At 40.7% G+C, this 14,810-nt stretch overlaps 1 protein-coding gene across 1 annotated transcript in view; it reads right to left on the reverse strand.

Annotated features, from left to right (window-relative positions):
- Positions 1-14,810, reverse strand: part of UBR5 (ubiquitin protein ligase E3 component n-recognin 5) — a 173,698-nt gene that overhangs the window by 28,272 nt on the left and 130,616 nt on the right. The window contains exons 35-41 of the mRNA XM_006830617.1: positions 11,111-11,234; positions 10,307-10,418; positions 7,858-7,989; positions 2,834-3,091; positions 2,056-2,324; positions 1,676-1,887; positions 99-329 (exon numbers count right to left, since the gene is read on the reverse strand). Coding sequence (XP_006830680.1) covers positions 99-329; positions 1,676-1,887; positions 2,056-2,324; positions 2,834-3,091; positions 7,858-7,989; positions 10,307-10,418; positions 11,111-11,234 — 1,338 coding nt within the window. The remainder of the gene's footprint in view (positions 1-98; positions 330-1,675; positions 1,888-2,055; positions 2,325-2,833; positions 3,092-7,857; positions 7,990-10,306; positions 10,419-11,110; positions 11,235-14,810) is intronic.

Here is a 14,810-nt window from a genome sequence, read left to right on the forward strand (position 1 = left end):
TCCTTTTTGCAATGCTAGTCTCGTTTCAAACTCTGACAGTGCACTAATGGGATTCTATCACTCAAGCATTACTTTAACTTCATGGCAAGTACGGATACCTTTTGCGTTCCAGTTGGGGTGTATCCAATGTTGTCTGTTGATTCATTGCTTTAATCCAGTATATAAGGGCTTGAAAAACATACGCCACATGCTTCAATGAACAAACATCCAAAACTGGAAGAACATCAGAATGCTCATCATTGTGAGACCGCATTAAAGAGAGAGCATAATTTAGGAAGTCCCCTCGAGCAGACATCATTCCTTGACGAGCACTGAGCAAAGTGGCACGTCTATTGGAGCAAAAGGTAATGAAAATGTTTACAAAAAGGAACACCAAGAAAAATTTACCACAATCACAACATATGCAAAAGTAGGAACTAAGACTATTCCTGAATAAAAAGCTCTTTCTGACTTGACTTAGCAGCCTAACCACTGCGTCTGACTACCATCCTGTATGTTTACAGCAAAGGTACTGGTGGTGTAGTGGGTTACATGTGGAGCTGCTAACCACAAGGTCAGCGGTTCGAACCCACCAACTGCTCTGGGGAATAAAGATGAGGGTTTCTGTTCCCATAAAGATTCAGAGCCTGTACAGGGTACAGGGTTTCTGTCAGTTGGTACAGACTAACCACCAACACTTCCATAGTGTAACAGAAAAGAATCTCAGCGTTCTTTAGAAAGGCAGAAGTACCATCCCTAAAAACCAGGGTTTGCACACTTTGGATTACATCAGAATCACCTGGTAGGCTTGTTAAAAAGTAAGTGGCCTCACACCCATAGTTTCAGAAGGTCTGCCGCCAAGTCCCAAGAATTTGCATTTATAAAAACTTCCCAGACGATGCCATTGATGTTGTTCTGGAGCCCATACTTTAAGAACCACCACCTAAAGAAGTAAAGAATCTCTGGTAGTGTAGTGGGTTATGTGTTGGAATGCTAACCGAAACTTCAGTAGTACAAATCTACCAGCTGCTCCACGGAACAAAGATAAGGCTTTCTGCTCCCATAAAGCTTTATAGCTCAGAAACATGATACAGACTCACTGTGAATCAGAACCAGCTCAATGGCATTCCACCCCCCATAACTAAAGTAGTAGAAAAATGAAACCAAAAGCATAAGCAATCAAAGAAAGATTGGATGGCCATCGAATTAAAAATGCTTGTGCTTCAGAGGACACCATCAAAAGAGCAGGGAAAAAAATAACAAGAATAAAACCTCCACAGAATGGGAGAAAAGTTTTGCAAATCATCCATCTAATAAGTAACGTGTATCCAGAATATGTAGAACTCACACAAATCAGTAAAAAGAAATAACACAATCAAAAAATGGGTAAAGATTCTGAATATACAAACGGCATTGAGAACATGAAAAGACAGCCAAGATCATTGGTCATCAGAAAACTGTAACCAAAACCACACTAGAATGGCTCAGTCATTCAAAACTATTGAAGAATACACTTTAAGTGATTTCTATCGTAAATTCCTTTCAATTTAGCTGTATGAAAGTTCTAAAAGAAATGTTTAAACCTTAAACTGCAAGTACCAACTTCCTTCTTCAAAATACAGTGAAAGCTTGCACAACAGCAATTAAAAAGGATCCGATTCGAACACACGGTATGTATGCATGAAGAATTTCCTACCGTCTGCCTTCAAGCGTTCTTAAACTAGCCTCCTCTCGCGCAGTCATCCTCTCTCTCCGCGCTGAATTTTGAGAAGCGTGAAGAGGATGATTAGGATGTCCGGGATCACCAGCAGATGCTAATGCAGAACCATAACGTAACTGAGCTTCAGTAGAATCCATAATACTGACCATCCAGTTCCAAGTGGGAATAAGTTTTTCTTCTACATAGTTCTATGAAGACCAAACTAAAATAGTTAAAACTACGAAATAAAGTTAAATTTGACATAGTAGCATTCTATCAGCATTAAGACATTCGCAAGCTTAATTCCCATTATTCTGGAATTCTCTTAAGTGACAGCCAACAGATATATTTGAATGAGATAACTTGTGATTTCATACCTGTAAGTTTACTGCATCTTGGTAAGTCAATTTCACTGCTGCTGGAATCTGAGAGTATACGAGGTGATTGTATTTAGGAATAAGGCCCATCAAGTCCGAGATCTGTCTGATGACAATGCTATAAGCCCTGGCTAAACTGCTTGCAGATGTTAAGTAGCTGCTGGCATTGCTAGCTTCCAACGCAGCTGCTGCAGCTGCAGCACTTGTACTGATGGTACCACTCCGGCGTAGGTTTGAAGGATCAATATAAATCAAACCCGCTGAACTTGCTGTAAGGGAGAAGGATGAGCACAATGAGAGTGTCAGCTGCTTACTGGATTTCTCCAGCACACTGTATATACTTGTATAAAACTAAAATATCTATTACTAACATGTGATAGTTGAACAAAAACCTTTTTTTAAACCAAAATTAATGTGGGAGAGTAGTGGTGGAAGGGGTCTGGGTCTGTGTGACACAAACAAGAATGATTTGGTGCTCTCAACTAGGGGCAATGGTGCAAAAGCCCCTCTCCCTCCAGATTCAGTGTTTACCACACTGGGGAAGAAGGTGAGTGAACAGGGAAGGGGCACACTGGCATCCCATAGACAGGGGCCACAAAGGTCACTGGACATCCAGCTATGTACAATGCAGTCCCTGGACAAAATGCCAACAGTGAAAAACTTTTGAATCAACAAGGAACTATTTACGAAACAATTAAATTTGTCCTCCAGATGAACATTCATTATTAAAATAAAATGTATTTAAGCACTTTTAGAAATATAATGTCGTCAGACTTGCCTGCTGGTGTGGATGTGCTGGAAGGGGCAGTGCTGGCTGCCCGCTGATGCTGGGTATTGCGGACAGCCCACTGCATGGATCGGGGAGCTTGGGCAGCACCATTGGCATGGGAGCTATTCGTGGTTCTTTCTAGTGGCTCATCAAGCATAAAGGTCTCCTGTTCTATGTCATCACTCTGACTACTGCTGCTGTCAGAGTCACTCGAGTCATTTGATTGAGAGTCATCTTCAGAAAAGAAGGCAGGAACACTGCTTGCACCTATATTTTTTTATTTTTAAAACCAAAAACATGGTAATTTGTTATAACTAAAATTATCTAGCTTAGACTAGCAATATATTTCCCTTGCCCTCCCCCAAATAAAAGTCTTTTTCATGTTCCACAATTAAAATAATATACACCCTCTTTCAGGAGAATACATGTACTGGGAATGCCAAGTTGTTTAATAGTCCACGAAACCCAACATTGTTGTTGCTGTTAGGTGCTGTTGAGTCGGTTCCCACTCATACTGAACTTTTGGACAACAGAACAAAACACTGCCCAGTCCTACACCATCCTCACAATTTCTATGCTTGAGCCCACTGCTGTTGCCACTGTGCCAATGTATCTTGTTAGGGGTCTTCCTCTTTTTCACTGACCCTCCACTTTACCACGTATGATGTCCTTTCTCCAGGGACTGGTCCCTCTTGAAAATATGTCTTATATAAAAGGAGACATGAAGTTTGGCCATCCTGGTTTCTAATGAGCATTTTGCTGTACTGTTCCCATCATAGACTTGTTCTTCTGGAAATCCATGGTACTTTTAATATCCTTCTCCAACACCACAACTCCAATGCATCAACTCTTCTATAGTTTTCCTTATTCACTGTCCAACTTTCACATGCAATAAGAAGCTATTGAAAATACCATGTGTCAAGCACACCTTAGTCCTCAAAGTCACCATCTTTACTCTTGAACACTTAAAGAGGTCTTATGCAATTGGTCTTCCTAATGCAATATATCACGTGATTTCTTGACTGCTGCTTCCATGAGTGATGATGGTTGATCTGAGCAAAATAAAGTCTCTGACAATTTCAATCTTCTCTCCATTTATATGGATGGCATTTATTGGTCCAGTGGTGAAGATTTTACTCTTCTTTATATTGAGGTACAACCCATACCATAGGCTGTGGTCTCTGATCTTCATCAGTAAATACTTTAAGTCCTCTTTGCTTTCAGCAAGAAAAGCTATATCAACTGCATATCACAGATCATTAATGAATCTTCCTGTAATCCAGTTTATCAGATTACTGGCTCAGCATACAGACTGAATAAGTATGGTATAAGAAAACAGCCCTGGCACACACCTTTCCTGACTGTAAACAATTCAGTGTCCCATGTTCTTTTCGAACTGCTGCCTCCTGGTCTATGCACAGGTTTGTCATGAGTGTAATTAAATGTTCCGGAATACTCATTCTACATAATGTTGTCCAGAGGTTGCCATAATCCATGCAGTTTAAAGCCTTTACATAGTCAAAAAAAGCACAGGTAAACATATTTCTGTTATTCTCTGCTTTCAGCCAAGATCCATCTAAAGTCAGCAATGATATCCCTAGTTCCGCATCCTTATCTGAACCCCCTGTCAACCGTTCTTTTGCAGCTGTTTTCTGTAATTATCTTTAGCAAAATTTTACTTGCATGTGATATTAATGTTACTGTCTGATGATGTATACATTTCATTGGGTCATCTCTTTTTGGAATGGGCACAAATGTGGATCTCTTCCAATCAGTTGGCCAGATCTTCTAAATTTCTTGGTGTACATGAGTGAGTGCCTCCACTGCTCCATCAGTTTGTTAAAAGATTTCAAGTTGTATTCCATCAATTCCAGGAGCCTTGATGTATGCAAATGCTTTTAGTGCACCTTGGACTTCTTCCTTCAGTACCACTGGCTCTTGATCATGCTACTTAGTAGAATGGTTGAACATCGCCCATGTCTTCTTGGTACAGTGGCTCTGTTTCTTCCATCTTCTTTTGATGCTTTCTGTATCATTCAATATTCTGCCCATTGTTGTTATTAAGCGCCATCTAGTCGGTTGTGATCCATAGTGATCCTGTATAGGGTTTTCCAAGGAGCAGCTAATGAGTCTGAACCACTGACCTTGCAGTTCAAACCATTTTGGAGTCCAGCACATTAAACCACAGTGCCACACCAGGATTCCATTTTGCCCATAGAATCCTTCTCTATGGCAAATCAATGCTTAAATGTTTTCTTCAGTTCTTTTACCTTGAGAAATGCTAAGTGTGCTCTTCCCTTTCGCTTTTCTAACTCCAGGTCTCTGCACATTTCATTATAATATTTGACTGTGTCTTCTGAAGCTTCCCTGTGAAATTTTCTGTTCAGCTCTTGCACCTTCTCATTTTCTCCATTTGCGTTAACACCTCTAAGCTGGAGAGCAAATTTTTTTTGTCTCTTTTGACATCCACTTTGGTCTTTTCTTTCATTCTTGTCTTCTTAATGACCTTTTGCTTTTTTCCTGTATAATATTCTTGATGTCATCCCATTAACTCTTCTGATTTGGGTTACTAATTAATATCTAATGCATCAAATCTCTTCTTGAGATGGTCCCACTAAATTCAGTTGGCTTTTGTGGATTTGATTTCATTTTCTTCAGCTGAAATTTACATATGAGCAACTGATGGCCCATTCTACAGTCTGCCCCTGGCCTTGTTTTCTGCTGCTGATATGGAGCTTTTTCACCATTTCTTCCCACAAATGTATAGCCCTCTTTTACGTCATTTTAAAAAGGTTATCTCTTGAATCTTGGTTTCCCTTGCACACCATTATAAAATAAGACACTTGAGGGAGAGAGAAAGGAATAGCCAGAAATATAACCATAGAAAACTTGTAAGTCCGTCTTCTGCCTATAACTGATTGGAATAGCTAAAATGGGGCTACAAAGTGCCCAGTGAAGCAGGCTTCCTGCGGAGCTTCTGCATTACATAAGACCATAGGTGGAATCCTGAACCTCACCCAGAATCTTCTGAGGTGGGAAATCTCTACTTGAAAGGACAAGCAGACCAGCCTAGTTGGTTGGTTGGTTATCTGCCGTGGAGTCGATTCTGGCTCATGGCGACCCTGGACAGGGTTTCCGAGGCTGTAAGTCTTCATGGGAGCAGAAAGCCTCATCCCTTTCCCGCAGAACAGCTAGTAGTTTCAAACTGCTGACCTTGCGGTTCGCAGCCCGATTTGTAACCACTATGCTACCAGAGCTAAGCAGACCAGCCTGGAGCGGCTAGAAAAACAGAAGATACATCTTGAAAAAAAGACCTAAGGGAAAAATAAAAAACAGTAACGGCAGTCCCAATGATTATTATAAGAATAAGCAAGTTGCTCGCTCAGGAGACATAAAGGCAAGTAGTTGGGTCCCCCTCAGGGCAAACCCCTTCCAAGACTAAGCCTCAATGGGAATACACGCTCTCATTGGTGACCACGTTGGTCACCGATAAGGGGAAGTGAGGGAAAATCAGCAATGAAGCTGGAGCTAAGTCCTACCACATTCAATATACTCCTGTGAACCCAGATGGAGACCTGGTCGGCCAACAGTGCGGCAAGACATGGGGCCTCCTGGGCCCAGATCAGTGACATAGCCACAGAGAACTAGAGTGGAGAGTGAAGCGTCCAGATGATAAGAAAAGAAGTGAGGGCATATGCACAAGAACACCCACACTTGCAGATAATACCCACTTGACCTGGCTTCAATGGCTGGATGATCAGAACTCAACTAGATGAAACAAGAGGAAAAAAAGAATAATCTGCTACAATTTGATGAACTTGACACACACCTATGGATGCAGTAGCTCAAAAGAGATAAATCTTTACAGTGAAGATCATTCCCACCCCACCCCCTCAATAACACAGAGTAGACAGGGATCGGCAGCTTGGACATTGACTACTGAAAAGGGGGGCTCTACAAAGGCAAGAAGTGACTGGCTTACAAGCTTTCAAGAGGAAGTCTAGATCCAGAGGGCATGAAGGAAGGTAGAATCTCCACTGAGTAGTATCCAATTTGTCTGGGGGGCACGGGGCTGATGAAATAAGATGGAGATGGGACTATTGTGGTACAATAGTGAATAACTGCTATCAGGACTGACTGTGAGGGTTAGAAATGTAAAGGTAGATGTTTTGTAGCAAAAGGAGGGGAGTGGCTGACTTTGCAGTCCAGGATCAGAGGGACCTGGGACCATCAATGGAGAAGAGCAGAGTGCGGAACCCTACCCAGACAACAGTGATGCCAGAGATGGAGGCAGAGACGGTGACGTGGAGAGATGGAGTGGCTGGGGACTCTAGACCCAGAAAAGGAGAGGGGCTGTGTGCTAACGAACGAGGAGCAAGCTTGATGATTTGGTTGGTTGATGATGCATAGAGGGGATTATAACCAAGGTAATGAAACGATATATGAGAGGATGAATGTAAAGCTAATGTTCTCCCATGTAAACTATCATATAATTCACAATAAAACATTAAAAAAAAAGATATTTGTTAGGAATTTATCATTGGTTTTGCAATATACTATCATGCAATCTCAAGCATCATTTCTTTCACCAAGGCCATATTTTCCAATGACTAATCTTCCTTCCTCTTTGTTTCCAACATTTGCATTCCAATCACCAGTAATTATCATAACACCTTGATAGCATGTTTGATCAGACTGAAAAGACTGGCAGAATTCTTTAATTTCATCATCACTGGTTTTATTGGTTAGTGTGTGATCTGGTATTAACTGGTCTTCCTTGTAGGCATATGGTTTAATTGTAGGGAGTTTTTAGATGAACACTAAAATTAACCCATAATTTTAGAAAAACCAGAAAAGCAGAAAGAAATGCACTACATAATGTCTTCTCTAACATCTACAGGGGTAAAGGAGGAAGTTTGAAAAAGGCTCTGTAAACCTTGCGCGTATCATACTGGCATGGCTTCATGAACTGATGCTGAAATCACACACAGCCTCAGCATAAACACAAAAGCTATTGGGATGAGGCAGCATACCTGCTTCTGAGCCAGCAGTTGCTGCAGTAACAACACTTCTGCGCCCACTGGCATTATCCTGGTTGCTGTGGTTACTTTCACTGTCACTTTCTGTTTCAGCTGCTGCTAACAAGTCTAGCTCCATGTCACTCCCTAGAAAATAGATTCAAATACAAGTTAGAATAGAGAAATAAGCACAAAGTCTCTATAGATCAAGGCAGAGTTTAATAAGTTAGAATATCGCAAAGGGTGAAAACTTAGAAAAGCATACAGAAAAGAACACAAACGGGTTAGCTACTACAGTAGGAACAAGCCACTGGTAAGTATTACAATAATGATCAGGTAAATTACAGTTCTCAGTGAACCATTACAAAGCAATTCAAAATATGTTTTGCAGAGCCTTTGTTGTCGTTGTTAAGTACCAAGGAGTCAGTTCCGACTCATAGCGACCCTGCACAGGGTTTCTGAGGCTGTAAATCTTTACGGGAGCAGAATGCCTCATCTTTCTCCTGCAGAACAGCTGGTAGTTTCGAACTGCTGACCTTGAGGCTGGCAGCCCGACTCATAACCACTACGTTACCAGAGCTCCTTAGGTATCTACAAAGTGTGTAACATTCAGACTTCAGAGCTCTGGGCCAGGTTCACTTGGTCCACTTTCATGATGTACACATTGGGTGTACACAAAGGGAGGGAAGAAGTTAAAAATATCTATCTGATATTTCATGGGTGTATGCGTATATCAAAACATACAAACTTTGTCAATCTTAAATATGAAGGAGCTTCAAAAAGTATTTCAATAATACTTGAATGAAGGTGGTCCTGAAAAAGTACCCCTAATAAGGAGCTCTGGTAGCGTAGTGGTTACGAATTAGGCTGCAAATCTCAAGGTCAGCAGTTCAAAATTACCAGCTGTTCCGTGGGAGAAAGATGAGGCTTTCTGCTCCCATAAATATTTATAGCCTCGGAAACCCTGTACAGGGTCGCTATGAGTTGGCACTGACTCCACGGCACATACAACAACAATAACAATAGCCACCATGGTAGTGTAGTGGTTACTAGTCGGGCTGCCAACCTCAAGGTCAGCAGTTCAAAACTACCAGCTGTTCCCTGGGAAAAAGATGAGGCTTTCTGCTCCCGTAAAGATTTACAGCCTCAGAAACCCCATGCAGGGTCACTATGAGTTGGAACCAACTCCACAATACTTAACAACAACAACATAGCTACTAAGTCCTGGTGTGGCACTGTTGGTTAATGAGCCAGACTGCAAAGCTGTTTAAACTGCAAGGTCGATAGTTCAAGCTCACCAGCTGCTCTTTGGAAACACTATACAGGGTCGCTATGGGTAGGAACCGACTTGACGGCACTTAACAACAACATAGCTACTAATGGAGTCCTAGTGTTGGGCTGTGGGTTAATGTGCCAGACTGAAAAGCCATTTGAACTGCAAGGTCGGCAGTTCAAGCTTACCAACTACTCCTAGAAAACCCTATACTGAGTGGCAATGGGTTGGAACCAACTCGACAGCACTTCACAACAACAACAATAGCTACTAACTAATGATGGTTACGAAGCCAGAAAGCAAATAAGTCAACATGCTTATTTTTATTTCAAGCAAAAAAAAAAAAATAAATTAGGTCAGTCATAAAAGCTACATATACATTTAAAAATAAATAAATAAATAAGCAAACAACAACAAAACATGTAGGGGAGTTATGTTTGTTCCTGGGTGGGAAGAAGGACTATTTGTTCCCCTTTTCTTTAATTTTTGAATCCTCCACATACTGTAACTAACTAAGTTTCTTATTTAAAAAAATATTAAGGGAATGAAAGTAATTTATACCAAAAGGAAAAGGGAAAAATGATGAATTATACATATAATTTATACATATTGTTTGTTATTCACGATAGTGGTATTCTGTCCAAGTTCCCTGAATAATGAATTAGCAAAAAGTGAACCAGCTTTGCTCAATTTCAGCTGGGAATGTGGAGGCTTGGTGGCATACAAGATAAGCACCTGGCTGCTAACCAAAAGGTCAGTGGTTTAAACCCACCACAATGCTCTGTGGAGAAAAGATATAGCCATCAATTCGACTCTGTCTTAGAGAGTTGCTACAGTCCTGGAGTAATGCAAACAGTTGATGCACTTGGCTGCTAATCAAAGGATGGAAAGTTCAAGCCCACCCAGAGACATCTCGAAAGGTCTGGCAACCTCCAGTTCAAGACTTGGTCATTGGAAACCCTGTGGATAACAGCTGTACTCTGACACACATGGAGTCACCATGAGTCAGAAATGACAGCAATTGCAACAGGATAGTTACCTACTAAAAATTTTAAAATAAACGCTACAGAATTCCTTTATCAGAGAACATGCTGCACATCAAGTGGGGCTTTTCTCGACATTTACAGATCTCCTTTCACAGGCACCGTATTTACTCAGACTGAGAATTTCCCACATAGGTAGGCAGCATACCATCTTCATCATGCTCATCATGCTGGCCCTCTGCCTCCGCGTTTTCTTCCCCATGTTCTTCCTGCTCATCATGATGATCCTCTTCTCCAGCCACACCCTCCACCACTTCAACCTAGAGCCAGAATCTATTTGTAACAAACTATACAGTAAACCCAAATCTCTATCAATGGCCCTCCACAGCATTAGCAAAATAGAACTCAAAGATGCTAAGTACAGGAGATTAAGATTGTACCCTCAACAGTTTTGAAAATCCTCACTGCCGGTGACAATTTATTACGAAAAATGTACCAACATATCAAAAAGTCTATGATTATTCTCAAATTAGAAGCAAGGGATACAAGTTTTTAAAAATATTTGTCATCAAAAAATTTCTAATATGCAGATCTTCTCTATCTTCAACTATATGGAACAAAACTAGGATGTTTTCCAGCATTAAAAATATCTTTGCAAATTTGTGTGTCCAAGCTATTATCCAATAAACTAAAAATTATTAAAATTTTTAGTATGTGTAACCATAATGAGAATATATAAAAGTCTAAAAGTTAGATGGAATCTTGGTGTGGCCCTGTAGGATAAGCACTGGACTGCCTATCACAAGTTCAGCAGTTCAAAACTGCCAGCTGCTCCTCAGAAACCCTATGAGTCAAACTCTATGAGGATCACCTATGAGTCAAACTGACTCAACAGCACTTAACAACAATTAACAATATGACTTATAGTGAAGACTCTTCACTTTCCCCGTATCCCCCCTCCTCTGCCAAATAAAACCCCTTCATCTATCATAACTGAAATGACTATCACCACCTCTTCCACATCGGCTGACACAATGTCATCCTGTTCTTCATCTCTGCTCCGAACAGGCTGCGACTGGCTGATGCGTCTCTGCTGAGGATTCCGGATGATGTAGGATGACTGCGACTGACTGGAACTGTAAGAGATCAAGAGGTTCCAGGATTGCTGCTGAGGTGCCTCATCAGCCAGCACACAGTATGCGCATGCTCCTAAGGGATCAGACACTTGCTACGATGCTATTTAAAATACGGCCTAAAACTTCTTGGAACTCAACAATAATTAATTCTAAGTACTAACTCCAAAAGAAGTTTATTTACCATAAAGATTTAACTTCCCACGATCGACTTGTAACAGTTCGGAGGCAAAGTAGGCCTGGTGGTGCAGTTGGTAAACATTCAGTTACTAATAAAAAAGTTGGCAGTTAGAAGAATCCACTAGCTGCTCTGCAGAACAAAGATGTGACATCTGCTTCTGTAAAGACTTGCGTCCTTGAAAACCCTATGGAGCATGTTCAGCTCTGTCCCATACGGTAGCTTTAAGGTGATATCAACTGAATGGCAGTAAGTTGGGTTCGGTGGGTTTACAGTGAAACAAATGGTTAATGTGCTCAGCTCCTAAACAAATGACTGGGATTTGAGACCGTCCAGTGATGCCTCTGAAAAATGGCCTGACAATTTATGTACTTCTAAAAACTAAGGTCCTAAAAACCTTTTGGAGCACAATTCTACTCTGAAGTACATTGGGTCATTATGAGTTGGTGTCACCTTGACAGGTCTGGTTATTTCTTTAAGAGACCAGACATGGTTTCTACTTTTATATCAGCTTACTTATCACTGTTATTAACTACTGAATACCCAAGAAGATGAGCCAAGGTAGAGTAGTGGGTTATGAGTGAGCTGCTAACTGCAAGGTCAGCAGTCTGCATCTACCAGCCGCTCCTCGGGAGAAAGATGGAAGTTTTCTGCTCTGGTAAAGGTTTACAGCGTTGGAAACAACTTGATGACACACGAGCACCATCACCACCACTACCACCCAATAGGATGGACTGACATGGTGGCTACAACACTAGGTGAGGACAATGCAGGGTAGTCCAATGTTTTACTGTTATATACAAGATCTCCATGACTCGGATCCGACTCAAGGACAACTTTATTATTACATCTGTGGTATGGAGTGAAAACAGATTCATTAAGAAAGATGTGAATGTTTTGAAAAGGCAGAATCAAACAAAAGAAAAAGTAAAACTACTACACTCAAGACTTTACACTCAATGAAGTGATCTAACTCACCTCCCACCAAGGGAAATCCCACAGACTAATTTGAGCATTTACCTTGCCACTCCTTAAGCAGGTAAACAACATACTTGTAGGAAGGACTGATTACAATTACCACTCGCTCCATTATCAGATAAGGAGATCCTCTTTCTGAGAAGACTTACCAGCAGGTTGATGCAAAATCAACAAAGGAGAGCTGAAGTATTTGTAGTATTTTAATAATAAGACTAAGTCGTAGGGCAAGATGATGCAAAACCATGAAATTTAGTAAGAACATGTTCCTGAGCAGTGATTAGAGACAAGAGAATCCCCAAGTTTATTCAACATACAGATTTTTATGCTCTGAAACAAAACCAAAGGAAAGGAACAAAGAGTTCACAACTATATGTGATGAACTGCTGAGTTCCTCAGAGGAATCAAAGTCAGGAGCATCACATATAGTTGAAGCGAATTAGGAAAGCCATTTGATACAATGACAATTCGTAACAATTTCCAAGAAAATCCTAGAAATATAGGCAGTCCTCAGGCTGCAAGAGATTCATTCCTGTGTCTTGAAGAATATGTAGGTGAGTGAGAACAGCTGCATATGCGTCATACTTAGTCTTAGTGCAAGAAAAGGTTCAAAGCCTTTTCAATGATTTAAAAGCTGCACATGCAGCAAATGAAGGTGATTGACAGAGAAGCATTTGTTGCAAGCAAGAGATAGTTCAATTGTTTCAAAGTGAGGGCATATTTGGCAACATGAAAGGCTTGCTGTAGTAGTCCATAAGACAGACACACATAATCATGGACTGACTGCCTGTATATCAGTCATTAAGACAACCATGGGATAACTTTGTCAGGGAAATCTGAATTTAGATTCCAGGGTACCCTAGGAACCTCACACACAAAAAAGAAAAAGTAGACTATATATGCAGGCATATGGAGTAATACAGACAACACTGAGAGAACAGATGATCAACATCAGGTCAGGAGAAACCCAGGAGTAAAGTCTCAGAATTGTCCCCAAAGCTAAAACATGCCATCTTCATTGAGAAAGATGTTTTCGATAAAAGAAGAAGTTAAAAGTTTATTGATTACACAAGAGCTCAGGACCATGGCCTCTGGAAAGATCAAGATCAACTAGCAAACAATAAATCACAAAGCTGTTCTACGTTTGAATTTGCTAAGTAGCAGATGAAACGTTGTTAGCAGTCATCTAAGGTGCAATTATTGGTTTCTCCCCCATCAGAAGCAAAAAAGAGTGATAAAATCAGAGATAACTTGAAGACAGTATTAATGGACTTTGTGAGCCTCAGCCTCCACCCTGAGAAGAACTGGATGATGCCCAGCTATCACTGCCAACCACTCTGGAAGGAATCACATTAGAAGATCCTGGAATGAGAGAAACACATGGAACAAAATGCAGAATCATAAAAAAAGACCACACTTTACTGGTTGGAAAGAGACTGACTGCGGCCTTAGTTAACGACCCTTTTCAGGCCTGGAACTGAACTCACCTCATGATTCAGTTTTCAAAGAATGGACTGGCCTATGAGATGAACAGTAAAACTAGGGAGGCATACACTACTGAGAACAAACAACCATTCATGATCAAAAGGAAAGCATGTGCCAAGAACAAAACTCAGAAGGCAGCAGTAAGGGCTAGGGAAGAGGAGGAAGGAAGTGGGGCACACAAACAAGTTAGAAGTAGGATGAGTGACATTGTAGGGATTGCAGTCAACGACATGAGACAAATGTGTATGAACTGTTGAACAGAAAACTGATCTGCTCTGTAAATCTTCATCCAGCAGGTTACAGTAAGAAGTTAAACAAACAAAGTCATTACACATACGAGGAGACTTGAAAAAGTTTGTGAAAAAAATGGAATTAGAAGATCGGAACTTCTGAAGCACTCTCAAATACATGCTAACAAAAATAGTTACCAAGGCTCTCCAGAGCCCTGTCACTCAAAAGTACTAACATCAACTGCGAGCACAGAAGAAAACAGGATCTCAAGCCCCACCCCAGACCAAAAGAATTAGCATATTAACAAGATCCTCATATGTGCTTATTGTTTGAGAAGCACTATGTTCAATGACATCAAAAAGCTGTGGTTTCTAAACATTCTAACTCAGCAAGCTTATTACCATATTGTGAGGGAAACTACAAATAAAATTTAACAGAGTCGATTATCTTGCAACTTACTCATTGCTATTGAGATGACCCTGACTGTAAATCTTTATGGGAGCAGAAAGCCTCATTCATCTTTCTCCCAAGGAGCAGATGGTAGGTTCGAACTGCCGACCTTGTGGTTAGCAATTCAGTACTTAGCCTGCAGCACCACCAAGGTTAATCTTGCAACAAGAAACTATTCATATCCTAGATAATATAGCTGTTTTTCAGAACTCTTTATAATTCCAGTTTTATGGTATTACTTAGACTATACAAAAAAAAAA

This window comes from Chrysochloris asiatica, unplaced genomic scaffold (genome assembly GCF_000296735.1).
Source record: "Chrysochloris asiatica unplaced genomic scaffold, ChrAsi1.0 scaffold00001, whole genome shotgun sequence".
NCBI lineage: Eukaryota > Metazoa > Chordata > Mammalia > Afrosoricida > Chrysochloridae > Chrysochloris > Chrysochloris asiatica.